At 45.0% G+C, this 27,536-nt stretch overlaps 1 protein-coding gene across 2 annotated transcripts; it reads right to left on the bottom strand.

Annotated features, from left to right (window-relative positions):
* Window positions 1–4,326: 4,326 nt before the first annotated feature.
* fgf18a (fibroblast growth factor 18a) lies at window positions 4,327–15,715 on the bottom strand. Of its 2 annotated transcripts, none has more exons than XM_008326957.3 (5): window positions 12,399–15,715; window positions 9,219–9,258; window positions 8,939–9,119; window positions 7,106–7,212; window positions 4,327–6,968 (listed from the first exon to the last, which is right to left on the bottom strand). In XM_008326957.3, exons 1-5 carry the CDS (start codon window positions 12,428–12,430, stop codon window positions 6,693–6,695), a joined length of 636 nt encoding a protein of 211 aa, XP_008325179.1. In that variant the 5' UTR covers window positions 12,431–15,715; the 3' UTR covers window positions 4,327–6,692. The 2 variants fall into 2 exon arrangements, with proteins under 2 accessions (XP_008325179.1, XP_016895099.1); XM_017039610.2 differs by having other exon boundaries at window positions 4,327–6,965.
* Between the last annotated feature and the right edge of the window lie 11,821 nt (window positions 15,716–27,536).

Genomic DNA, 27,536 nt, shown 5'->3' with positions numbered 1-27,536 from the left:
CACATTGTCACCTTTGACCTTTAATTTATGTTTTTTGTGAAGTACACTAACGACAGTATTAACATACATAGGTCTTCTGTAAGTCTCCAGCTCCCTTTTGACCGTTTGGTAGAATCTTTAAGCAGCTTCTGCTCCCAAGTTTTGACCCTAAGCCAAAACGGGTTGCCACAGATATGGAATCATCTGGATATATATTTATAGATATATATATATATGTATGTAATACACACATGATCTCACACACTTACTCAGAGTGGTGCAGTTGGACAGAGGATGACCGGAGCTGTGATTCGGGAGACAGAGACTCTTTACTCAGCTCTAGGAAAGGAGAGAAGGACGGGGGACGGAGAGAGTGAAGTGAGGGAGAAATGTGTCACGAACCAATCTCCTCGCTCCCTCTCACTCTCTCTCACTCCTGCCTGACTCTCTCTTAAAAGCTCCCCGACAAACCCTTCTAGCCCCTAACCCTTGCCCCTACGCTTCCTTTCTTGCTCTAACCCCCAGAGATGCACACTTGCTTAGATAATGGTGATGGGGGGGGGGCACGGGCACGGGCACACACACTCAACTTTTGAGTGCGTCTGTGTATGTGGACTTGTGAAATGGCAGAACAGAAGCATCTGACAGACATGCATGTGAGGTCGCCGCGGATACAGCGTCCCGCCACACCTCTTGTTTTTTTTTTTTCTCTAACTCTTACTTTCTTACTGTTTTTTATTACTGTTATTTTCTAATTATATATTGAGTATTTTGGTTCTTAGTACCGACATCATACTAAGCGTAGTCCTCTCTCTCTCTCTCTCTTTCGCTCTCTCTCTTTCTCCCTCTCTCCCTCTCTCTCTCTCCGTCTCTCCCACCCTTGTTTCACGTATCTTTCCACTCTCTCTTCATCATCTTCCCCCTCTCGACGTCTCTCTTCATGTCCATCATCTACATGCTTGCTTTGGTTATGAGAGAAGCTGGAACTCAAGAGCTCAAATTTAGCTGTAAACTGAGTTGTCTTGTCAAAAATTGTGTTGTATATTCAAAATGATTTTTTAAAGAAGAAAATGAACTTATTGTGAATAAAGTACTTGACAGTGGTGGAGTGTTGAGCCAACTCTAACATGGATAATGTCTGTTTGTCTGTCTGGTTCTGTCTGTGTTCGTGGATGTTGGTTTTTAATGGTATTTTTGAATTTTTTTTATAACAAGACAAAGTGGTGCTGTCTTTAAAAACAGATTGCAATGATCTGCACTGTGATGATTGAACCATGGGGACGGATGTTGTTTCAACACTTCAACTTGGTCGTCATGGTATCTGTCATTTCAAATATTTAATCAATTACAGTTGTATACCTGTCTCTTCACGATTGTTAATTTTAGGCTAGTTTCACTACATACTTTACTGCATGCAATGAATCTGAAAATTGCAGGCATGTTTCACTACACAGGTGGAGACCATGAAGGTCTGTTCAACTGTCTGAACAACTACTTTTGTTGTGGGTAAGTAGTTGTTTTCTTTATGGCATAAGACAAAACCCTGATTGTGAAACGAAAATCTACAATGTGGTAAAATTGCTGAAAAAAAATGCACATCACACTCATATTTCAGGTTACATTGTCAGCACTGTAGCAACTCCTTTTTAGGCTTTTATTTCTGTAAATTGCTCCTATTTACATGGACTGGCTTGTCTTTAGCTTGTTCACAGATAAAAACCCAGTTGTTTGTCAGTGTAGTGGAATTTAAAACCAATTTCAATGTTCTTCACCCCCAAAACAGAACGCCCATATATATCTGAGCTAAGACCAACCAAAATTGTATTTCTTTGATGAAATCTCTTAAAGTTTGGGGAGCTAAATATTACAATGATACAGTGATACCCCATTTACTTGAAGTATCATTGCACGGATACGATAAAATTGTGTTTCGTCTTAGTACTTAATTGTGAGGTGGACTACTTTGGGGTTTGTGGTTGTGTACCTGTCTTCTACAAGTGTAGCATAATCTGCCAACTGACCTAACTCTTACAAAACTGCTATACTTCAAAAGGGAAATACAATCAAGTTAGAAATGAAATTCATACATTTTGCCTCGATGCTCCCCACCTGCCATATGACCGTGCCATTTGGTGGGGCCACCACTCCCCCCCCACCCCTTTTGGGTGTCAGCCCTGCTGAGAAATTAAGCCACAGTGACAACTGAACATTTCTCTGTATTAAGTTTGAATGTTGTCCTCTGTGTGAGTTGTCTTCCGTAGTCTAGAAAACATGCAGCCTTGTTTGTACCGGACACTAAATGTACCATAATGTTCGTCTTTGTAGCCCTGTGATGGTCAAGGAACTGTCCAGGGTGTAGCCCCGATGACCTTACCCAAATGACTGCCATGATTGTCTCCAGTCCCCAGTAACCCTAAACAATACAGTAGGAGATAAAATGCATATGTGTATGGTTTACCTTTTGGCATGTTAGAGAAATACTTGAATAACCAGCTTGTGGAAATATACCAAAAATGGCCACCAGATGGGAGTATAATCTCAGCTTTCGTCACCGCGTGCTGTTTATGCTTTTGTTGGTTGGAGACTAAACAACCTGTTAGTGTAGAGATCACATGCTCTTGTAAATACCGTAATCAAGAAGGAGAAACATGTGCTTGGAACTGTTCACGTGGTTCATTCTGGTGGTGAGCTCTGATATTGTTTCTGTATTTAGGGAATCGGGGAGTTGTCTTGTTAACGGCTTGGTTTTCAACATTTCTGGACTTGGTTCGGTGTAGTAGAATGTTTTAAATTCTGGGAATAAGTTGTGTGGAATGGATCTGTGCTTGGTGGAGCACCATTAGTATATGATGTGTGTATGTGTTGGATATGGGTGTGTGTGCTTCCTCTGGGTCTGTGGGATTTTGGCCCATAATTCCTGCAGCTCTCAGGTCACAGCTCCGTTCTCACGCACATATTTGGCATTCCTTCCCCGACATGATTACCATACACCTTCCACTCTGGGTTTGGCTATGCGGGATATTTCCATCATTCCCGGGTGGAACTGCAGCAACGTTCCAGAAATGAATAACTCGCCCCCACCACCCCCTAATCTGTCTTCTTTATCCCACATCCACACCTCAACTCCCTCCCACTGCACTGTCCTCTTTAAACGTCCTCCCCCTGTCCTCCGACCCCGTCCACCCCCTGCACAGATTCCTGCCGCCTTGCAATGGGAATCCTTGTACAGCCCTTTTCCCCCTGAGTCAGCTGTTTGTGTCTGCCGGCATGATTGGGTCATTTGGCAGTGACATCTCTCCACTGACCTCCTGCTAGGATAGGGAAGGAAGGGGAGGCAGGGAGGGGTGATGACGGGTGAGAAGGGTAAGAACGGGACAGATGAGACGAGAAGCAGCCCTGAAACTCTATCTAACGGCTGCATGTTTCCCTTCCACTGTTCCGTCTGACCCTTCATGCTGCATTTTCTTGGCTTAACTTTACAACGTGGAGCTCAAGTGTTGATCTTTGCACGACGTTCGGGGATCAACAGTTTTTCTAGGCAATTTCACGGGGCTCCCGGGTGAAGCCGGTCCACCTTGGACGTGTGTTTGTCATGTAATTTAATATCTGAAGCCCGAGCTTCAACGACAGAGCCAGGCCAAACCAGTGAGAAATTGAAACTTCAAAAATCCATTCTTCTGTGGCTGCTCAGTGGTTGCACCTTGTCTCTGTTGCAAATCTGCACGTCGAAGAACTTCACCCTGTCTCTACTTTAGTTGTTGGGGGAAAAGCAGAATTCCATAGTGTGGAGGTCGCTCTTGGACGTTGTCTTCTTCCTTGACGTATAAAAAGATTTGGGAAACATCTATAAGGAGGAAGCCATTTGGATTAAATGTACTGAAATGGAGTAATAGAATATGGGGAGCCTGCTATGTTGCAGTTAAAATTAGGAGAGCGTCTGGAGACAACAGTTTTCTGGATATTCCATTGAATATGTAAAAACAGGAATGTTCTGACGCATAAAGTCTGACTATTGCCATAAATCATTCCTTCTCACTGATTCACAAACTGTCTGTTACATTGCACAAACTCTGATGGATGCCAAATTTAGATTTTATCATGGTCAATATTATTATCATGTTGCCTAACACAAATGCCTGCAGCAAAAAGACGTTTTTCAAATGGCTTCTGTTCCCTCAACAATTAATCAAAAAATCAAAAATATTCCCTTCAGAATAAGTTGGAACTCTCTTTCAACATACGCATCAGGTCATTAGTAATATTTGAACCGCAAATTGTTTGGTATACTTAAAAACAAAATGCACTCAAAAAAAAATTTGTTTGTGCTTTTATAACAGTATGTGAAATGGATAAAGAAAAGTCGTAAACGTAATCGTTACAACAAGAATTTGATTGGTTTTGTTTAAACATTGACTGTTTTAGAAAAAGATGTCAGCAACAAGCAAGGACACAGAAGGACTTAACAGGAAGTCTCACCTTTTGGTTTTCAGTGACACTTTTTGATCATTTTAAAATGAGGGATGTAATGATTGCCAAGTTTGCAAATGAATTATTTTGCTATAACACTTGAGCAGCTTAAGTCTGCAGCTTCTGTTGTGACATTCTCTTCTTTGTAATTTTTTTTATATACATATCATTGCCAAATCTGAATCAATAGTGAGACATTGTGGTTTTTAAAATTGTCTTGTCCAACAAAGTTCAACAGAAATTTAGTTGATCCCAGTTTATCTTTGTTCACAAAGGCCAAGCTTTTGGTAAATGCAGCTTTTATGACCAAAGTGATTTTAAGTATTGTTAGCTTATTATTTCTAAAATATATATCAGTATTTTTCAACTATACTTTTCTGCTCTACCCATTTGTTTAAGCTTGTTGCAGGTGTCAATTTCTAAAAGTGACGGAGTATCAAATTGTTCTTTTTAGTAGTAAAATAATGAGTGACATTATTTACCAAGATATATTTGTTTTGTTTTTTTCTTTTCATAATTAGGAAGTGGACCAATTTGTCAGCAGATATTTGATAGCTACAGCCAAACAACTTCATCTAAAGCAGTGGTACTCAATGTGTGGGGCGCCCCCCATAAGTGACATGATGCTAATGCATTTAAAGTAAATACATTTTTAATTAATTAATTGTTTTTTAAATTAATTCCTATTAACCAAAGCTTTTAGGTTGATTTCATGATTTGGTTCATGAAGTGTAACATTTTGGCTCTTTTCTTTCTCTTTTTAGTTCCATTTCTACTGCCAACAAACTTAATATAAAGCAGTGGTTTCCTTTGAAATGAGGCATGGAGACACAGGAAGTGTTTCTGTAAGGTTTACTGAGTCAAGAAAGACTGCTGCACACAGAGCTGAAATAAATAAATGAAATAATTTTATCATAATTATAGTAACCGTCATAGTAAGATTGCTTATTTAGGGTTTCTGTCTTCTTTTATATATAATATATAGATTTTTCAATAAATTGTTCCCTTTAATATTTTTTTAATCTCCCGTGTATATGCATGAGACTTTGGTTTGTTCCACTGAATGTCCTGGTAGCAGCACTCTGTATCCATGGTATCGCTCAGGAGCATCGTCCCCTGGCTCGTATCTATAGCAATAATTCTAATTGCAAAGGCGGCCCTCCCCGTCCCTTCGCTCGTCACCCCACGCAGCTATAAACTGAGGGTGTTGTGTCTTTCGGGTGGGGAGGGAGAGTGTGAGGAGGAGTCATGAAGAAGGTCTCCAGTTGTCTTTGGTCGGTTGTTGGTTTGGTGATAAGCTGACTGTATTTGGTGCAGTTTAGTTAGGAGTTTATACATTCCAGTTCCATAAGATTCAGTCCCTGCGGTGAGTTGTCACAGGTTCATGCAGGGACCGCGCGGTCCCTCAACAGAGTCCCCTGTGATCCAGCTTCACTCGTGGTTGTTGGTGCACTCGCTCGCTCGCTCATACACACCCAGGCACATGCACACTCTGCCAAACATTTCCTCCAGTCCTCGTACGAACATGCGTGTATTCAGTGTCATTCACTTCATTGCTCCCTCATACAGCGTCTTAGCATTCATTCTCCCATTCATGCCACATTCTCACAGGTTCCCACCAATTTAACAGTGAGACAAATAAGTGCGTCACATGTCAATAGTCTGTTATTGGTCAATATGATCAATGCTGATCATTTTTTTTCTTTTTTCTGCGCTGCCATCGTTTTCATCCTTTTCTTCTTCCTGCTTTCCCTTTCTCCATAGGCTACACACCCACTTTGTTTCATCAGTCTTTTCCTCCCTTCGTCTCATTGTATGGTCCGGTTGTAATCCCATACGTGACACTGACTTCTGGTACAGAACAGGAGACGTCAAGGTTTCGTGGTGAGGAACAGAGCTCTTTGTGGAGACTTTGGTTTTCCTTTCAGTTTCCTGTCCGTACTTTTGTCCATTGAACAGAAGCAGACCAGGTCCAGCCGTGGACCAGTAAGAGTCCAGTTGGTCCAACAAGTGAACTACAATGAGAGGAATGGTCAATAACTATGTGGCTGTAGTGGCAAATTAGTCGGTGTGAAGCTAAACCCTGTAAATGATTCATCAAGAATCTGGTCAATGTTTTTTTTTTTTTTTTCTCCCGACAAATGTAGTTGCTCAACCACCTGTGATAAAAGAGATGACTGAGTTAGCCATTAGCAGGCTCAGGTCAAGGCTTTGGATGAAAAGACAGTGGGTGCTAGCATTAGCCACTACTGGCGAGGCCCAGTAGCTCGTACCCTCTTGCCCCGCTTGCCGATGGTGGTGAAGCGGAAGGGTGTGGTGAGGTCAGGCTGCTCCCCCGGCGGAAAGCGCTTCATGAAGTGCACATCTTGCTGGTTGGGGAGCGTGTGAGGGCCCCGGCGAGGACGCCCTCTTTTCGTAAAGCCCACGTACCAGCCCGTGTATCGCGCTGACATCAGTGCTGTGTAGTGGTTTTCCAGAACCTTTTCCACAAAGACGCAGTCGGCACTTCGATTACTGGCCTTCTGAGAGAGCAGAGGAACCACAGATACACACGCACACACATTCACAGAGAGGAGGAAAAAAAGGACACAATGGTTAGAAGATTCAAACATTACATACATGTATTTTTTTATATATAAGTGCATGAAAAAAGTCTCACCTTTCCTACCAGCTTGCCACGGCGGTTCATACACAGGTAGAAATTGGTTTCTTTGCCCCTTATTCTCACCTGGCTTCCAAAGGTATCAGCCTCCACTACGAGCTGGGCTTGTGAAGGGACAGACAGTGAGAAAGACAAACATTAGAGCCACAAAAACCAAATGGTTTGTTTCCCAGTGTTAAGGTGAATTACTACAACGATACGTAAAGTATAGTAATGCAAATTCAGAGATGGTTTTTCTTTCCAAATTGGAGCGTTGAATGTATTCATTAACTACAAAAACACCGCGCTAACGTGTGATTAGCGTGACCCTTATCTCACTCTCTGTTGAATCTGATACAGCGTTTAAACCATTTGGCATTCACGCTGGATCACAGTGTAGTTGTGTTAAATGCTTGGATAAATCACAGGCAGATGTAAACGTCAGTGGCCGGACAGATGGTTGTCAGATAAGCTTGGTTCGCTCACATGGATGTGATTGCTGACCACAACCTGGTCTTGCAAACAAGATAACAGCCCAAGAGTGGAAGGGGGAACAGGGAGGGCCAGGAAGAGCCGGAGAACAAGCAGACTGAGTGCCTGCGATATTGTTCTTCCAAAGTGCACGTGAGCGTGCACACTCGCCTGGTGTGTTTGTGCACGCAGGTGCATGTGTGTTCATCCTTCCAGGCATCATTGCTTCACCAACTACACATCCTCAGACAGACCTTGTGCCTGTTTAAAAATAAATCCCTAAAATGGTTCCTAAATGACCTTAGTCAACAAAGGGGTCAAGAGAAATCAATACCTCCCTCCCTCCCTCTTTTCCTCTTCCTCTCACTTCCCCCAAACTAACCTCTCATCTCCCTTCTGTTTCTTCACTTTGAGTTTTTGCATTTGAGCACCTTCTTTCTTTTGTCTACCTTTTTTTTGCCATTATGGTTGGTCAGTTTTTGGCGGGGTTCTGGGGGGCAGCCCTCAACACATACAGTCAGTTTTGAGTTTTTTTTTTTGTTGAGAGCCAGCTGATAATGAACTAACAGATAAAAAGATGTGCAACAAGAGCTACTGTTGTGGTAAAGCACAGAAATATGAACTCTGACTGTGGAGGGATTTTTTTTCCTGCAAATTGATCATGTGTGGTTTAAAAATGGATTAGACGTCGTTACAGACAGCGACGGTGGAGAGGAGGGGAGAGGGGGATGGACAGAAGGAGTATTAGAGGATGGAGGGAGGGAGGGAGGGGAGGGGAGGGAGAGGAAGCCTGCTGTTTTAAATCCAGAGGAGACAACAGGGAGGATGAGAAATCAATGGAGGGATCGATGACAGAGATGAGGTTCTAACACTCGCTCCAACACTCCTCCTGCTGGGCTTCTCCCTCTAACTCTGACTCTCTTTTTTTTTTTTTTTTTACCGTCACCTTTTCTTTCTCTCATTCTTTTGCTCTCGTTCTTGTGAATCATTGAGTCAGCAACCAGTCGATCAGCTCTTTGTACTCCCAAGACAAGCTCCACTGCCCCTCTGCCACAGCCCAGGGAGGCATGTGTGTATGCTTTTGTGAGTGCGCCTGCACAGTTGCATTCTGTATCCGCTCATGCATGCACTTGGTCAACCTTTAGGTCTTTGTGCTTGCAGCCATTATGCTGTGTGTGTGTGTGTGTGTAAAAATGTGTGTGTGTCACCTTCTCTCTGTGTGTGAATGCATTCACATTCAACAAAGCCTCCCCAGTGTGTGTGTGTGAGTGTGAGTGTAAGAGATAGAGAGAGAGAGTAGGTCATCTTCTCGCTCAATGTCCAAACTTCACATTCAACAGTGTCTTCCCTGGTGTCTCTGTGTGCCTGTGTATGTCTTACCATATTTATCTCCATCTTCTCCCTTGGCGCTGATTTTACGACCTATCACCTGGACGTGTTTGCCGCTGGTGCGGCTGTAGAGCTGGTAGACCCGGTGGTGTCGCCGACTCATGGTGTCTCGCACCTGCGTCTGGTTCTCCACATGCACGCTGAAGTTGACTCCATCCACACCGAGTACCTGCTGAGAAGTGAGAGTGCACAGAGGTCACGAGGAGGAACTAGGTGTCGTACGGAAAAACACAACTTAGAACATCTTGTCATCGTGCACGCAGACGCTCACCTGTAGTGGATTGCACATCACCAGCAACATCTGGACACATCTGGAAAAAGTAGAAACACATGAGTATAAAAATATGTAAGCAACAGTGAATGCTGGCAGGGTCTCGGGGGTTTGACACCACGGTTTCCATCTCTTTTTCCTTCGCTGCTCTCTCTCCGCTCAACATCTCTTTTCCTTACTGGATGATTACTCACGTTACTGGGTGTGCAGCTGGCACGGCGACTTGACATAAAGACAGACAGATGTCCCGGCATCGGCAGACAGACAACACCCACAGCACTGTTTATAGTAACGCTACCAGCCTTCTGTCCAAACCCACTTTCTGACCCGTTTGTGACTCCGGCCTCGCTAAAATCTGGCCTCCAAATGACCTGATTGGACCGTGGCGGAATGGCAAACATGCCGAGACATCTAGAACATGTTTTGTTTTGAACATCTAAGGGAAACGGCTGGCTCATTTGGCCGCTCGCTGTATGTAGACAGCTGGGCTGGGACTACAGGTGTACCCTCTGCTCTGATGTGGCTTTGGAAGGCCGCGTCGCTGCGGTTACCTTCGGAGAGGCTTTGAATACGTGAGAACATGAGGCACCAAAATGTGCAGAAAGATAATATGTGGAGGAGCGGAGTGGCTTCATGCAGAATTAATGAGCAGTGCAAGAGTGTGTAAAAGTTTTCTGTGGACGCTGTGAACACCTGAAGATATTTATGATGGAAACATGTAACAGTAACAATTAAAATTCTTCTTCCTGCGTAGACCTTGACCTTGGATATATCAAATGTTATTTACGACGTTAGCACTGGAGCGATTGTGTTGTGCAAAGTCTACTCTGGCAGGCCTTGAACTGCTGTGAATTAGTGGCTGAAGACTTGATGAAGTTCAGAACTGTGTGTGGGCTGAGGAGCAGTTCTGTGAATTCTGTAGTTCCCCACCTCATCTTCTGCTATTTATCTCTGCGTGTCTCTTTTTCCCTCCCTCTCTCTCTCCACACTATCTATCCTTCTCTGTCCACTCTACCTTCTTCCTATCATTCCTCGCCTCCAATCTTCCTTTATGTTTGGGATTAACGGGACGACTCCTCCACACTGTCATGGGCATGCACACAGATGTGTGTGTCTGTGTGTGTACAGGAGGAGCAGGCAGCTGACAGCTGGGCCAAAGCAAAGACATACGTGCTGCTGAGAGAGGCAGATAGCCAGAGTGGTAGAATGAGAAGAGGGACGGGGGGCAGTGGGATGTACGGATGACAGCTGACGTGGAATAGATCAAGATTAAAATCAAAAAGAAATGGAAAGATGCACAGATGTGAGATGGAGGAGAGAGGAGGTGAGAAAAAAAAAAGCTCTGAGGTTACATCCCAGAAGAGGAATTGGCAAAATGTGAGCAAAATAAGAGACACTAGTCTAAACCGCAGTGTGGTCTGGCCTGAAAGGTAGACAAAAAGATAAATAATGAGAAAGAAGAGGAAGGGGTTCGGCTCGTACTCTCGGTAGCACATGACACTACCACTCGCTGTGCACACACAAAGATCAGACTGTATATAAATCTATACTTGTTTCCTTTTCACCTCTTTCTCCTCTTTGCCGTACGTTGGCCCCCGAGTCCCTCTTACAGATGCAGATGTGCTGGGCCGTGCAGTAAAGTGTTGGCCCTCGCATTTTGCCTGCGCAGCCGAAAAAACCCGAGCGCCTGTGCATTGTGAGGACTCTCAGCTGTTAAAACACCACAGCTGCACTGCCGTCGAGGACACTGCAGGAAAAGTGCCTCAGCACTGGATTCCCCGGGTCCCACAAAAACCACAGACACTCCATATTATGCCAGCCACACAGAGGAGGGGAGAGGAAAGAGGGAGATGGGATCAGAAGGGAGTGGGGGAGGGATGAGAAAATGGGAGAATAAAAAGTTTGCAGAGTAAAAGTCAAAAAGAGTAAAAACGGGAGGAGGTATGGAGAGAGGGGAAGCCCGGTGCACCTTGGCCGCTGGCCAAAACAAGCAAAGGTCTGACATCATAAACCTGCGTCCCAGCAGATTCACCATATGGAGGCTGTGGTTTGAATAGCAGGCCTCTGCACCGAGGACTTGGCACCGGCGTGGAGTGAGAGCGGTCGGCCTAGTGGGACTGAGCACAGAGCGGTGGTTTCAGCTGTGTGTAGAAGTGGTTAACGTGGTAGCCCCAGACTGGAGCAGTGGGCTTCGGCACAGTGTAAAAGTTTCAGATGTTCAGCAGTGGGCCTTGGCATGAAACAGTGGTTAGTCTAGTAGCTGTGTGAGCGGTATCGGCAGTAACGGTCTGTGTTAGGGCCACGGTTAGCTTTGAGGAAGACCTCGACATGGACCTGTGGTTTGGAGAAACAAAGCTAAAGGACCTTGGGTTTTAAACCAGGATGGAGAGTGGTGTCTGTGGTAAATCTGAGAAGAGACGACTAGAGAAGTGATCAAAATTCAAACCAGCAGACTGAACAGTAAGACCCGTCATTTTAGAGGCGGCCAGAGCTTCAATCATTTTTCACGTATTAATCACTGAATAAATGGGTGAAAGGCAATGCAGCGAGACAGATGTACGTAGTTAGGAGGCGGTGGCAAACAGAGTGTGAGGAGACATGGAGAAGAGAGAAGGCCAGGCAGACACCAGGAGCAGCACACACCCTGTCCAGGTTGTGGGAGGAATGAAAAGTATCTGGAGATGACTGCCATCTGGGAGAAGTGCAGCCGACACAAAGAAAGAAAAATAAATCCCCTGGCTTTTAACGAGACACACCTTGAATGGGCGAACTCAAACCCCCCGAGTCTGTGTCCTCCTCCGTCAGCTCCACACTTGGCACTTTATCATTTTCCTATCCCACTAGATAAAGCCTGTGTTATTTAACTACTATTTTCACAGTTGGCTCAAGGAAAGTGTACTTTTTGGCCAGCTGGGTCGCTCATGGATTGACTACAGATGGCCATAAAGATGTTTTTTGGGGCAAATTTATGAGTGAAGTGGCACTGACTCTGACCCAGTGACCTTGAGCTGGCAGCCAATCAAAACAGAGCCCACTCCACGCTATGTTTTCTACGGGGACAGATGAGGAATGATGTGTCAGTTTGACACCGCAGTCTCGCTCCATCTGCATCCACATCCTCGTCTAACGTGTCCTGTCACTAAAGCAGTTTTACATAGTGAAGTGATAAAAGTGACTTACAAGACGGTCAGCGTGGAAAGAAGGGGCCACATTGCTTCCCCCCTCCACTATGGAACTTGGCCCAGAGACGGTCTCCTCGCTCGGGATGAGCCAGTCCGACAGTCCGGAGAGTTCCCCTGCGTGTTCTGAATCCGCTGGATGTTGGGCAAAGTCAAAAAGTCAGACACTCCAGCTGGCATCGGCGGCGGTTCCCCCGGCGTGGGTCAGCGTGCGGGTGTAAGGTAAAAGTGTGCCACTGTGACCGCCGGGCAACCTCTAACAGCTGTCCAGACCGGTGAAGACAGATGGGCGGGGGAGCAAAAGGGTGGAAAAGGGGGGGTTAGGGCTTTAAACGACGCGCGTCCCCGACAATGAGAGGAACAGGTGAAAGCGCGCCCACGCGTAAAGATAACCAACTACAATCGACCAGTGTGACGCCGGGCCCCGGGGACAGCTGCGGCGCAACCTGGTAATCCCGGTAATCCACAGGGTTTCAGAACAAATTCAGTCTCCTGGTCTCCGAGATGACTTAAAGTAAGTGTTCGTTCGGACACAGACACGGGTTCAGTCCCAGCTCAACGGGGTCAGACGCTGCAGGATGTGGACAACCTGGGCGGACTGATGGAGTAAATGCTGAGTTGGAGACGGGGGCTCTGCAGGCGCAGGGTAACGCAAAGCGCCCTCTCTCATGTCTGCTCCTCCGACGCTGGCTCAACGGATCTGCGGCTCAGGTGACACCGACCAACACTGTCCGGCAGGGAGGGTGACAGCGGTCCAGCTCAGAGGGGTGAATGGAGAGTGGTGAATGAGAATAGGAGAGGGTAATAAAGTGAAAAGAAAGGCGAAGAGGGAGGGAGGGGTGGCCGGAGAGGATGGGAACAGCTGTGACTGGGTGGCGGACTCAGCCACCCGCGACACGGCGAGGAAATGACAGCCGCACTTTGCACCTGATTTTCCGGACTTCCCCTCTCGCCTCAGCCGCTGGTTACCGCCTGGCTGCAGTAGTCCTCTGTGCGCCCTCCCGACACAATGCCAGCCAAAACACAGCACGATGACATCACCTCCAAAATGTTTGAAGGGGGAAAATGCAATCTGATCGTTTTATTTATTTTTTTAAACGTAGAAAGTTTAGAGCAGTTTCTCTGGAGGGGGGAGAAACACAGGAAAGTCTCCGCGTTCCGAGGAAAGAAAAAACAAGTCCGCTGTGCCAGAGGAGCCGAGCTCGTCAGTTTGTGAAGAAATGAAAAAAGTTCAGACTCTGAAGACGTGTTTACCCCAAATTAGTCTGACAGATCGAGTCCAAGTCCAGGACCTGCACCCTCTCTCTCCACCATTTATCTGCCTCCCCGTTCATTCAGTCAAACCAGGGGAGAGAGAACGCATGAAAAAGCCACAGCCGTGCACTGTTATCCACTCCACTTGTGTTATGCAGATCCTTCTCACTTTCCAAAAATTCCAAGGTTTCCTTCCATTAAGAGCTCTTCTTAAAGGGGGGCTGCACAGGAGAGGCGCGTCGGCAGGCACGGACCTCACTCCAAGAAAAACCAGAACAAGATTTTAACAGACGCGGATCAATCCTCCCTCCCTCCCTCTCTCTCCCTTATGCTCCTCTTCTCCCTCCCTCTCACTCTCTCTCTCTCTCTCCACTCTCTCTCCCTCGCACACACGCACACGCACACTTATTGGATCAAAATGGCATTAGTCAGTCGCTATGCGATGCCGACCAAACTTGCTCTGCGAAAATATCAGCTCTGACTGGTGTTCCGTCTTATGTGAAAAACATCTGGTAATGAATGGTTTTCACTTGCTCGCTGTGCAAACTAACATTTTTTTTTTCTTCCCCTAGAATCTGGCACATTTCATTTGGACTGTTATTTGCATTGTTCTGTCTTGTTTCAACCAGCGTTGGTACATGGGAATAATTCAAAGAATGCTAATAAACGATTTGGAAAAAGGCTGCCTCCAAAAACATTTTACGCGTTGGAATCCGTTTCTCTAACGAGTCCTTGCGCCACATAAAAAGTTAAGTAAAAAAAAATGAAATAGTTTAAGAAACATGAAGAATTCAAACACCTGCCAGAGCTGAGTGAACATCTGTCTTAAAACCAAGCGGACTTTTTGGGTTATCTTCGCGAATGATAACCACACGCCTGCAGCCTCCGCGGCCCCGCACTGAAGACGGATGGAGGGCAGCGCACTTTCTCACCATTTGACTCCCCGTTTCATAACTTTTGAGTTAAAACCTTAAGAGGAAAAACGAAACGAAGAATGGGAGACAGTCGGGAGGGCGGTATGTAAGCACGGACATGGATCCAAAACGAACATTTCTCAGGGATTTCGGCAGCAACGCCCGCTCTGCGCTCCCAAAACTCCCTCTCCTCTCACCGCCGCACAACCGCAGACGGTCAGCCAAGCCAACACAACACTCCTGCCATACCTTTCTCTCTCTCTCTCTCTCTCTCACACACACACACACACACCAATTAACTCTCATTCCTTCTATTCTTTTTCTTCTTTCGCTTATGCATTTTTTTCTGTCTGTGTGGCTTTACATGTGCGTGTAGTCTTTTCAACAATGTTCCTCCAAATCAGCCCCGTGCGCGCCCACACACTCACACACGCACGGGCCGTGACTGTGACTGGACAGGGTTGAGTTGGGCCGGGTATGGTACTGTGTTTGAATGCCTTCCCAGTCATGCTCCACAGAGAATCCTGTGGCTTTCTTTTCTTTCCTACTACTGGCTCTGTCGGTCTTTGCACCTGCGTCTTGGTGCTTTTTTGGTCGCTGACTGCACTGCTGAAAAGGACACGGGCTGTAAATGTTGTGGATCAGGACTCAAACCACACTCTGGTGATAAGGTATGGGGCCCGTCTGGTGCTCTGAAGACCAGGTGGAGAGGTCCAGAGCAGGAACTCTGTTGCACAATGAAACACTGTGTGTTGATGCTGGTCTTCACGGTGGTTACAGTGGTTGGTGCTGTTGCCTCACAGCAAGGAGGTCACAGATATAACATCTGTTTCAGCCCAGCCAGATGTCATATCTGTGTGGATTGCTCATAACTTTCTCCTGGGACGAGAGCTTGTTCTCTCTGTCAAAAAGTTGTTTGTGTCTACGTGAGGCCCTGGACAGGACTGACAGGCTGTGCTGGGTGTAGACCACCTTGTCCTCAACGATGCTCTGTTGACCCTAAAAGGAGAACGTTGTTAGGTTTCTGTTATGTCAACTAGCTCCGTCTTGTTTATTGCTTTAACCAAAAATAAAAGAACATTTAAAAAATGAATCCTCGGATGTGTTGTCGAAGCAGGTCGTAAAGAGCTGTTGCAGTCTGTCTTAGAACGTTTTCATTTTATATTGTTTGAGTTGTCATGCTTGTTGGGACTGCAAAATAAAACAGCGATTTTTGCATACAATTCAAAGTACAATTAAAGTATGCTCAAAATCTCTCTACTCATGTCTTCTAATTTGATTGATTGTGAAATATAACTGTGTTAAACCAATAAGTAAACAGACCAACTTTAATACTGGTATTTTGATTTATTGCACCATTGTTCGTGTTGCATTGTAGTAATAATATTCTGTGCACAAAAAGCCTATCAGGTTACTCTTTTTTACCTTCTGGTATTGGTCATTGCTGTGGATGTAATGCACCAATGGGTTTATATGTTCATGTTTAACAGAGTAAAATGAATTAAAACTGTGAGTAAAGATAGGAATTAATATGAATGTATCCATTCTGAAGTCACATACAGATCTGATTATTTATTGAGTTGTCTTGGGTTAGGAAATAATATATAGGATGGGTAGGAAACACAGAAGTGGGAGAAACCATGTTTTGGGAATGTTCAGTGCATTAACATGATTAAAGGCCAGAAGATGAAGGTCTTACTGCTAAAGGCTACGTAATGTCTTGGTTTCACAAACACTTCTCAGTCACATCACTTCATCCTGGACATTTTCTTCCTTATCAGCCTCTTTAATCTCCCAGTTTTTTTTTTATCTGCTCTGTCCCTTCCTCTGTTTGCAGTCAGCACATTGATTGCCCATGTCTTTGCCTCTGCAGCTCTTGCTTATTGATCCTTAAATCTCTCTCTCTCACTCTCATTCACTCACGCTGCCACACACACACACATAAATCACCGGAAAACGTATAGATGGGCGCACATGTGCACAAAGTCACAAAGAGACAAATTATTTTGCATACGCTCTCTGTTGTGTTGAATAGACTTGGCATTGATGGACGTTATGTCTTTGTGTTCCTCTCTGAAGTCATTATATTAGATGAGGTGTGTGTGTGTGTGTGTGTGCGCGCATTGAGGCCTTAAAGCTGCTGTAGGTCCAGACTCCGGCAGCGTTCACTCTACATCCTTCTCTCTCTCCCTCTTCCTCTCTCTCTCTCCCTCTTTCTATTTCCTCCTTTGACTTCATCCTGGCTGCCTGGTCAATATGGCCATTCTGTCTAGCAATTAACATCGATCAGTGCTCGTCAATACCGTCAGCACCCAGACAAAGACCCAGGGTGCATTGCATGTGCTTGCCCTTTTTCTATCACAGCCAAACAAATCCCCAAACAGCACTCTCATTATATGAGGGCAATCTGGCCTGACCTCAAGGTCGCTGTGGAGGAGAGGCGGTGTAGTCTGCTGGACTCTATATTACGGGTGACGAGGGTTGAGGCCAGCGTAGAGCGTGAATGGTTGTGAGCCACGAGCCAGTTGTCCCCTGAACAATACACACAGAGGTGTGAGTGTGTAGGTCGTGGCGAGGGTGAGGAGTCAAGTTTATACGTCTTTAAGATTGATAGAAAAAAGACAAGTTTGTCGACAGGTTTGTTGACATCCCCAACGTAGTAGACGCATGGAAAACTTTGAATATTATAAATGCAATCCATCATGTTGGTGACGAACGGAGCGGATTTAAGAAGTGTCAAGTGCAGCAGATTGTGTTCAGTTAACTTCGTCTATAAGGTACGGGCTGTATATGTTTGGATGGGGGGGGGGGCAAGGGAGGCCGGTCTGTGTGATCTCCGTGGAGGGAGAGTGAAGGAGAAGCCTGTGGCTTTGATTATTACCTGCAGATACGGACCTTGAGCCTCACATCAGATGTTGAGATATCAGCCTGACGCTGCTCTCTGGGATAGATGTTCCAACTCAGTTAATCACGAGCCAACTTTAAACTGTTCCCCAATGTGTAAATGTACTGAGACACTTAATAAAGAGCCTTTGATGACAAGGAGGCCCATGCAAAGTTGAGGAATGTGTATAGTGTGCCGGGCTTTGAAATGAGAACCTGTTTGCCACTTGTCTGTGTCTGTGAGATGAGAGAATCGACAGCTGAAACTGAGCAAGAGCAGGAATTAATTAGCGGAGAAGCCATTTGTGCAACAGTGAGCTGCAGTGAAAAGTGAGATGAAGAGAATAGCTAAATATTGTTTTTATTAGCAGCGATGTTGGTGGTGCACAGCCTTCGCTCCCCTAAGCGAGATTAATTCGGAGAATATGAACGTTTACTCTTCTCAGTTTCAGAATCCTTTGCAGCTGTTGTCTCTATACATAGCCCAGCTGAAGCACTGGAATAACTTCACTTTGACACTTTCAAGTTGGAGGGTTTGATGCTCCTTGGACCGGAGTCAGGGTAATTATTCATGCAATCTCACCTGTCGTTGGTGGACCAGTGACTGGCTGTCCACGGTGTCGTCCACTTCAGTCACCTGCTTATATTTTTTCTTTTACATGTTTATTGTCGTTGTTGTGGATAAAGATTTTCAAACTTTCTTGTAATACAAAACACGTGTGCCTTCCCAGATTAGCTGAGAGCACAACGCCGGCCTTAAATCCAAAAACACATGCAATCCAGCAGCTCCACTGCCTCATCCTCGCCTCCGTGCCAATGCTTCTTGAAGTTTGGATGCTCTTCATTGATGAAGTGGTATGTAAAAAACATAAAGACATCAAACTTGGACTGAGCCATATTTATGCACCTGGACCGTATATCAATTTGATCATGAACTCTTGACAGAACCTCACGCAGAGGCCAACTATTCCAGGGTTTGGGACTATCTTAAAATTAAGCCAGGGAAACAAACTGTCAGCAACAACAGGGGATATGAATATCTGACTCTACAACTGTATGAACAGGACTATTAAATAAGTGCAGCGGTGTCGCGTATTGACATCTTCGTTGATGGATGTTCACCACAGGAGTGGCTCAGCGTGTGGTCTGACACTAATTGGCAGTGTGTGCCCAGAAGGATGTACGGCGTAATTTCTTGTGACCAATGAGGTCAAACATAAATATGCAGTGTGGAGTGACTGGGTGGATGTTTGTTTAATTATGGGCTTTGTGGTCGTGCGTTTGGTTTAGTGAGAGTGTCGTGGCCCCCCCACCCCGGTGACACAGCCTGCACAGCTGAGTGTGTGGGGTTTGTGGCTTTTTTATGTGAGTGCTTTACTGTTAGTATATGCAAAGATCAAGTCTTCATGGATATTCAAAGTAATGTACAAGTCTGTGTACATGTGATGGAGGGTATGGGGAGAGGTGGTGGGGGGCGGGGGGGCGTTCTGTGCTGTCCTTGCATAGTGATGTGAATTTCAGCTGTGGTTTGTGTTGGACTCTGATCCAGCGTGTTGGTTTTTTTTTTTCTCTCTTCCTGTTTCATGTTCAGGCGTTCAGCGATGGAATCCATGAGCATGGTAACCTTCACTCCTGTCATCTTTCCTGTTCATCTCTTCCACACTCCCCCCTTTCACTCTACCTCCCCCTCCTCTGTAGTAAGTGCCCTCTAAACTTACATCCTCCTCCCGGCTCCCCTTTTGTGCAGCCTCTGCTGCCGCTCCCCGCGTCCATTTCTCTCAAACTGTTTTTTCCCCTCTCCCTCCCCCTTTAGCCCTGCCACCGGGCAGAGGAGGAACTGTAATGTTTATGAAACCCTTTAATGTGCTATGTAATTACCCTGGCAACACATCTCGTCATTTCTCATGCCAATAAAACACCTTGGAATTGACATGTCAAAATGGGGGAGCGACATAGAGAGAGAGAGAGAGAGAGAGGAAGGGGGTAACAGAAAGTTTCCATCACTCACCCCCCATCCTCCCTCCATTAATCTCTCCTCCTTTCTTGTCCTTTTTTTAAGTCTGCATTTATTCATCCCTGTCTTGTCATTTCCTTCATTCTTTCCATCTTCAGCTTTCCTCTTCATCCCTCTCTTTCTTCTCATCCTCGGCTCTCCAGCTCTCTGTTTCCTCTGCCAGATGCCCAGGTGGCGGTCAATTACAGCACAGCTTTTTTTGGAATTAAGAAAGCATTCTTAAACTTGCTTCACTGAGCCTATTTTCGGCAGGCTACTCTGTATGTTGGAGTTTGAGTGAATGAACTCGAAGGAGAGGCTGGAGTGAAGGGAAACGTAATAAAAATGAAATGTAACCAAAGACAAATGACAACGTTGCTCCCTTTTTATGTTGCTTCTCGGATCACGATGACAACTGCAAGTGCTTTCATGCTTCGGTGGAACCACTCACCCATGCATTTACGCATTCGCGCTGCACATCTTCATGCAGCACTTTTCTATCACTTTGTTGACACATCCATTCACGTACTGCCAGCACGGTTGCCAGGAGCAATTTGGAGTTCAATGTTCTGCCAAGGGGAACACAGGAATGTAGACTGGGGACTGGTAGCTGTGGAACAAAACCCCAACTCCTTGGTTGGAAGGCAACCTGCCCTGTCTGCTGAGCCGCAGTCAAAGAGGTCTGCAGGCAGGAATTGTTTACTACATTTTCTGCAAATAAAAACATGTTGGTTCTGATGAAAAAAAAAAATCTGTAATTTCTTTTGGGACGAGGAGACATCTGAAGAAATGTCAAAAAAAATTAGTGTCTGGCACTGAATCAGAAGGCCAAAGGGGCCACAACCGGCCCTCGGGCCGTAGTTTGCTCATGCCTGATCTAGAGCAATCGTGATTAATCCATAGCTACACTGGGATTAATCAGACGAAAGGTTTTAATTGTTTGGCTTTTCTAGCTGCACCTCACTGTTAACTTCATCGGATGTTTTCAAATCCATCATATAAGCCATACCAAATTTAACCTTCAAACCTTCAGTGTGTTTGTTTTTCATAATATATTTTTAACCAAGCAGCAGAGCAAAAAGGTGAGACCTCCTTTATTAGAAAATATATGGCTTGGCCTTTTGTATTGACGCAGTAAAATGGCTTCTCTATAAATGGCCTCCCTCCTTGGTCTTTCACGGTCTCCGAGCAGTTCGTTGAACTGATACGGGCTTGAGGTCATTGTCTTGCCTCAGTTTTCAGGCTTCTCCTCAGAGACCGGCAGCAGAGTGTTACAGGCCACTGAAGAACAGAGCGCAGTTTCTCCTCTATAGGGTGTAGTCATTTCAGTGCAGGTGTCCAACAGCGGAATAAGCAAAAACATCCATAAACTTGGATCTCCCCACCGCCATGTTTCACTGTCAGTTTGTTTGATACACTGCAGTATCATTCCCCTTTCTTCTTGTCTTCCTACATACACCCTCCTGTTACTGCCATAAATCTCAAACTTGGAATCGGCAGTAAACAGGACCTTTTCCAGTCATCTGCTGTGAATTGCTGGTATTTCTTAGCCCACCCCAAGTGTTTGGCCTGCCTTTGGCCTGTTTCCACTCCTGAAAAGTTGTTTTAGAAACTACACATCCTTAAGAAACACGAGACCGCCCGATTTTGACAGTATGTTTGCTGATTGTAATCTCGTTTTGCTCATTTAGTAAATGCCAGATTACGTTGCCTTTACATCTCTGGGGGAGGCAGTTTGATGCATGGTCTTTGGTGTGTTGATTTTTTGGTCTGCCTGAGGGATACAAATGATCCAGATTAAGTAAATGTGAATATGAGAAAAGCTCCTTATAACAACATTCTGTCTTCTGACACTTTACTCAGTTCTAAGGTATTTTTTAGATTTGCGATCATAATTAGGATGATGAATTCCTTGTAACACACTGAGGGGCTGAATTTAAAAGATGTTCTTAAGGATCCTGTTGTGAGTAGACAGAAGACTATAAACTCTTATGTGCTATGGAATGCAATTTTTCAATTTTTTTTTTAATATTCTTGCAAATTCCCAAACATTCCAACCTGAAGCATTAGACATTTCCAGTGTGGTCTCAATTTTTTTTTGGGCCCCACAGTCCCCATAGCCTCATTTAGCAATCCCTCCCTTTTGGTTGCACCCTCCCAAACTTGTCCTCTGGTCACTACAGTTTACCTCCCACTTAGACAGCTGATCCCCCTTGCCCTTCTTGTGTTAGCACTTGTACTGCATTCCCCTTGAATTTCTGTCTTTACTTCAAATGCTGCGTTAATCCTGCGACCTTCCCGGAATAACCTTTGCCCACATTTGGTTTATCTGAGGCGGCAGCCTCTTACTCCTCCTCTGTCCTGGCACAATCCTCATTTGTAAGACAAATATTATAACAAATTAAACGACCAAACAACGGGTGGGTGTCTGCCTGACGTCAGCCTGCATTTCATTAGCAATCGCTAGGCTAACACGTTCCATATGGAGGAGCCTGCAGGGTAGCCCCCTGCTGCCCAGCCCAGCATGGCCCAGCTCAAGTTAGTTGCCACAGTTGGCCCCCACCCTCAGTCTCAGTCAGCCCCCAGTTTGGACCCCATCCGGGCCCCCGCCATTATGTCATCTTTAATTTGGACTTGTCACACATCACCTGACACCTACCCCCGTCATGCTGTAACCTTTTGTCCCACTGGAGTGTAAAAGGCTCTCTCCTTCTCCTTTTCCCCTTCCACTTTGTCTGTTGTTTTATTCTCCCTTTTCTTCAATCCGTCTCTCACACGCTTCACCCCTCACACACACACTCTGTCTCTGTTGGCTTCTGTCACTTTATCCCTTCTTCTCTGCATGCACACACACCTGCTGGTTTACCTCACCCTTTTGTTTTCCAGAATTATAGGAAAACAATACAAGATGTATTTTTCTTTGTGTACTTTCTGATAACGAGAACTGTCACCAATATTTCTTATGGCCGGGTTCCAGTAAATACGTAGTGTCAAACCAAACCCAAACCACAGTAAAGGCGCAGAAAAACAAATATTTCTGCGATTAACCAGCTGCCATCACATCAGACAATAAATCAAATGAAGTGAGGATAACATTTCAAATAAATGATAAATAATGAATATTTCTGCTTAGTTAACTCAGCCAGGTGGACAGAAAGTGTGCAGAGCTTTTTTGCCTCCTCCATCCGTAAACAAAGTGTCATTTAAACCGAATGGTCCTGGTTTCCACAAATATGATGTGATGTCGGAGAAACGTTATTTTAAAGATGAGATGAATGTAATCGTGCTGTAGTAGCGATGAGCGCGCATGTGTACCACAGATGTGTCGGTGCGGTTGTATGTGACCAAGTATGTTTTTAATAGCCTTTGTGCACTGATGTATGTGGGTTGCTGTGTACACTTCTTTGTGTTGCTGGGTGTCTCTGGTACCCATCCCTCATCACTGCTCTGTTCCCCCAGGTCTCTGGCTTCTCTCTGCTGTTCTGCTCTTAACTTATACTTGACTTTTTCACTTCTCTATTCTCCTCCTGTTGCAGGAATTGATGGCAAGCTAGTGCAGTTGCGAGGAATTCAACTGGTGTACATTCAGTGTCCCGGTAATACACCTAATATTTTGGGAGTTTTAGTGTTTTTAAATGTTTTTAAAGCTTTCAGTTTCATTGTTGGACCACGGTCGCAATAAATTTACTGAGTCTTAAAAGAGCTATTTTTACCTCACGCAAATCAAAACTCCCCCTGCAGCCACAATACCAAAATGCATTAATCAACCAGAGACAGTTGGTGGACAACCTTTGTTTAAATTATTATCATTTCAGTATTCCGAATTCATCATGCTATGAAGAGAAGGATTTATATTTAAAAAGGGACTCTGTTCAACTTTGATGGTCCGGTGAGAACGGTGCACGCTGACATTGAAAAAAAAGCTCCCGGACCTAAAAATACACAAATGACTACATCTGCTATTGCGTAAAACACTGGAAACTGACAAAGAGCAGATAGAAATATTGAATCTTGAGCGGAAAAAAAAATTGATATAGTTATATTTAAAGCTACTGCCATGTCAAAGAGGAATAAATCGTTCAATGAGAAATTTAAAAGATGACAAATTTAAAAGAGTCCACAGGGCAGTCACGACAACACACCAACGTGATTAGGCTGAGTTGAGCATCTGGAAGATGAGATTCAAAATTCGCAGTTTAAAAGTTTATTTGTCGTTTTTATGTGTATAAATACAGCGAATGAAAAACATTCGGGTGTATTGTGTTCTTGGTGAAATTGCATCATTAGGGTAAAAGCTCTGCTCACTTTCTGTTCAGCTGGTTGTGTTTTTTGTAAAAAGTTTGTTCGAATTTGTCTTTTTCTATTTTCCACAGAGCTGTGCCACCTTTATAATGCTGCCTCCTGTATTTATTTGAAATTTTATCTATAGAAGTATCAGTGACAGAGTATACTTGTACTAGTATCGATTTGTAAAAAAAGATGGACGACTACAACAAAGTGATGAAAACTTTGTAACATGGTTTGCATAAACATGCCTTCACGTTTAGTTGAGATATACTTAGGCAGTGTTTGCTGTATTTGTGTCATAATGAACTACTAAACATTAACAGAGAAATGCAAATATTACTATTGGAGCACTCGGAATACATGTTTCGAATACGTATGGAACATTTAACACGATAATAACTGGAAGGTTTTCTGAAATAGTCCAGACGATGTGGATTTCAAACATCAGTCACTACTGCGGACAATAAGGAAAAGCTGTAGCACTCTGTGAAGAGAAACCTACTAAAGATTTACTACATGTTACAGCAGAGACATGTGTGCCGTCATGTTACATATTCCTTACATGTGTCAAAAACCACCTGAACTGTTCCGCATGCAGTAATATAAGATTGATTTGAAAAAAAAGTTCAGTTTATCATTAAAATAATTACTTTAGTAATTGTTGTTAACATTTTTTTTTACTTCCCATATTAACCATAGCCTATGGTAACTGCTACTGCAGGCCTACACTGCTACATACACACCAACACACTGGCAGTGAATGTACATGTAGGTGAAAAGTGTGTCAGGAGAGTGAAGTGATTTACAGCGGCTCATCAGAACATGAAGCTCAAACAGGAGTTTTTTAATTTTTCAGTGAAGCCGTGATGTGAACTGGGCCGACACTGTGTAATTGCTTTCACTTCTGGGTCGCAGTACGCCGACTGTGTTTTCTGCTGAAACCCCAGCGTTTGCACATTCAAAATAGTGAGAGTGGCTTATTAAATGAGAGTGGTAAATACCAGAGTGCCAACATCAGACATTTGTTTAGTGAGCTTGAAGTGTCTGGTCATGTGGAATGCGCAGTAGCACTGTGTGTTTAGTGGCTGTGTGGTTCTGTCGTGTGCATGTGTGCGTGCACCGTGTCAGTAGCTCGTCCGTCCAGTGGCACTCTCCGTCCAGTGGCACTCTGTGGGTGTGTGTGTGTGTGTGTGGAACTTTGTGAGTGTGTGAGTGCAGCTGCATGTCGGTGTGTGTGTGTGTGTGTGTGGAACTTTGTGAGTGTGTGAGTGCAGCTGCATGTCGGTGTGTGTGTGTGTGTGTTTGTTGGCTTTCTGTGGGGTAGTTGGTTGCTCATGCTGCTTGGAGGTTTATGATCGGTATTTTCCGGCTTGCATGACTTAGTGTGTGAAAACCCATTCACACCCAACACAAACACACACGTAGGCACACACACACACACAGAGAGAGAGAGATTCTGTGTTGATCTTGAAGCTACATGGAGTGTCTTTTACTGTATTAGTTGAGTCGTATTGTTTAAACCAGTGTGTGTGTGTGTGTGTGTAACTTTGGGAGTTTGTGAGTGCAGCTGCATGTTGGTGTGTGTGTGTGTGTGTGTGTGTGTGTGGAATGAGTGTAAAAGACATCAGACACCACCGTTAATGGGCTTAATCAATGGCAGATGAGATTCTTGTTGTTTTTCTCACCGCTCCACTGTCGGCTCCAATAGAAATAAGGCACAAAATGTGCAAAGAGACCGATGGGGACGATTGAGGTTGGAAATCTCACTTACGTTTGAAACTTACTTATGAGCAACCTCCACCCACCCAACCACCCCCCTCCACCTCCGTGCGCGCACACACACACGTACACACATGAGTCAAAGATCTACATTGGCATGAACCTGCTTGCGTTTTGCTCTGCCACGGAGTTAACGAATTCCATGAAATATGCATATTACAAATAAACTATGCGTACACTGGGCTATGACTCTGTTCTAGACACACACACGTACACACATGAGTCAAAGATCTACATTGGCATGAACCTGCTTGCGTTTTGCTCTGCCACGGAGTTAACGAATTTCACGAAATATGCATATTACAAATAAACTATGCGTACACTGGGCTATGACTCTGTTCTAGACACACACACGTACACACATGAGTCAAAGATCTACATTGGCATGAACCTGCTTGCGTTTTGCTCTGCCACGGAGTTAACGAATTCCATGAAATATGCATATTACAAATAAACTATGCGTACACTGGGCTATGACTCTGTGCTAGACACACACACGTACACACATGAGTCAAAGATATACATTGGCATGAACCTGCTTGCGTTTTGCTCTGCCACGGAGTTAACGAATTCCATGAAATATGCATATTACAAATAAACTATGCGCACACTGGGCTATGACTCTGTTCTAGACGCACACACGTACACACACACACACACACGCACACACACACACACACGCACACACACACACACACACTTGCCAAAGTCTTTTCTGTGCTCCAGCTGGGGACCCAGCTGCAGTGATGTCATTGCTTACTGCCACTTTGCTGATTGTGACTCTTATTGAAAGCAGAGCACTTTGATTCGGCTTCAAGAGCGGTCACTGTGCACCCGCGCACACACAGTGCGCCGGCGCTTAAATAGATTGCACACATTATGCACGTGCACACACGGCTAATACCATCAGCATATTTTAAGTTGGCGTGCACCCGGCGCAAACACGCACAAGCAGACACACGCAGGCCTGGAGGTTGGATCGCAGTGGTCCCTTCCCTTTCATAGTAATTTTCTTAAGTAGACAAACAGATTGAATGCTCAGGAGATGAGATGAAAAGCTGGAGGAGAAAGGGAGGTAAGTGAGAAGGCTCTGCCCCTGAAGACTCGATCCAGATAAAGTGAGCGAAGGAGAAGGAGAAATAAAGGGAAAACGACAGGCGCAGAGGTTGAGAGTCCGCATTGACAGTTTGCTTTGAGACAAGCACAGATAACAATGATGGAATTACGCAACCAGGGAACGTCTCTTCAGCCAATCCATCCCCAGATACATCCATCAGCCTTACACATGTAAGTTTATGTGCACAAGGCCTTACCACACAGTGCGCTGACAAACACAGACGCATAACTATATGCAGATTTAGGTGCGCTCACACACACACACACACACACACCCCCGTGTGTGTTTGCCAGAAGATCTGATAGAAAACACCGTTCCCCTGTTAACCTCCCCAGCAGACCCCAATGCACACACTGACAAGATCAGTTACAAGGTTCTGTGAAAGTCCTGCCAATGCAAAAAGCTGCAAACATATGAGAACAGCCCTGAACCGTTTCCCCACATTGTGGTCCATCTGGATTGGTCCCAGCACCTCCTCCTTCCTTGTGTCCCGGCCTCCTTTCTGTGTCCTCACTGCCAGTGCCATTTTCTCAGGTTCTCAGCCCTCCATCACCTCCTCCACCACCACCAAGACCTTTATCGGGCATTCATGTCCCCAAACCCTATTCATTTTGCCACTCTGCAAACCTTTTGCCTTGTCCCCCTTCAACTCCCCATCTCCCCCCTCTCGGCTCCCCCCGCCGCCCCTCTCCTCTGCCTTGTATACACTCGTCTGTTGGCATGTCCTCTGTCTTTCCAGCCTTTGAAGGCTTTTCAGGCTGCTAATAAAAGACAGGTCCCCACCACAACAAAAGGGCTCAGCGCTGCCTTTGAGTAAACAGTTTATTTCACTTTTTTTTTCTCCACATCACGCACCCCCTCTCAGCCTCCCCCACAATCTTCCCCACCCCTGTGTTTTTTTTCTTGGTCTTG

Source organism: Cynoglossus semilaevis, chromosome 15 (genome assembly GCF_000523025.1).
Source record: "Cynoglossus semilaevis isolate Cse_v1.0 chromosome 15, Cse_v1.0, whole genome shotgun sequence".
In the NCBI taxonomy this organism is placed as follows: Eukaryota; Metazoa; Chordata; class Actinopteri; order Pleuronectiformes; family Cynoglossidae; genus Cynoglossus; species Cynoglossus semilaevis.
The sequence above is the reverse complement of the archived record's forward strand: the minus strand, read 5'-3'. Positions and strand labels throughout refer to the sequence as shown.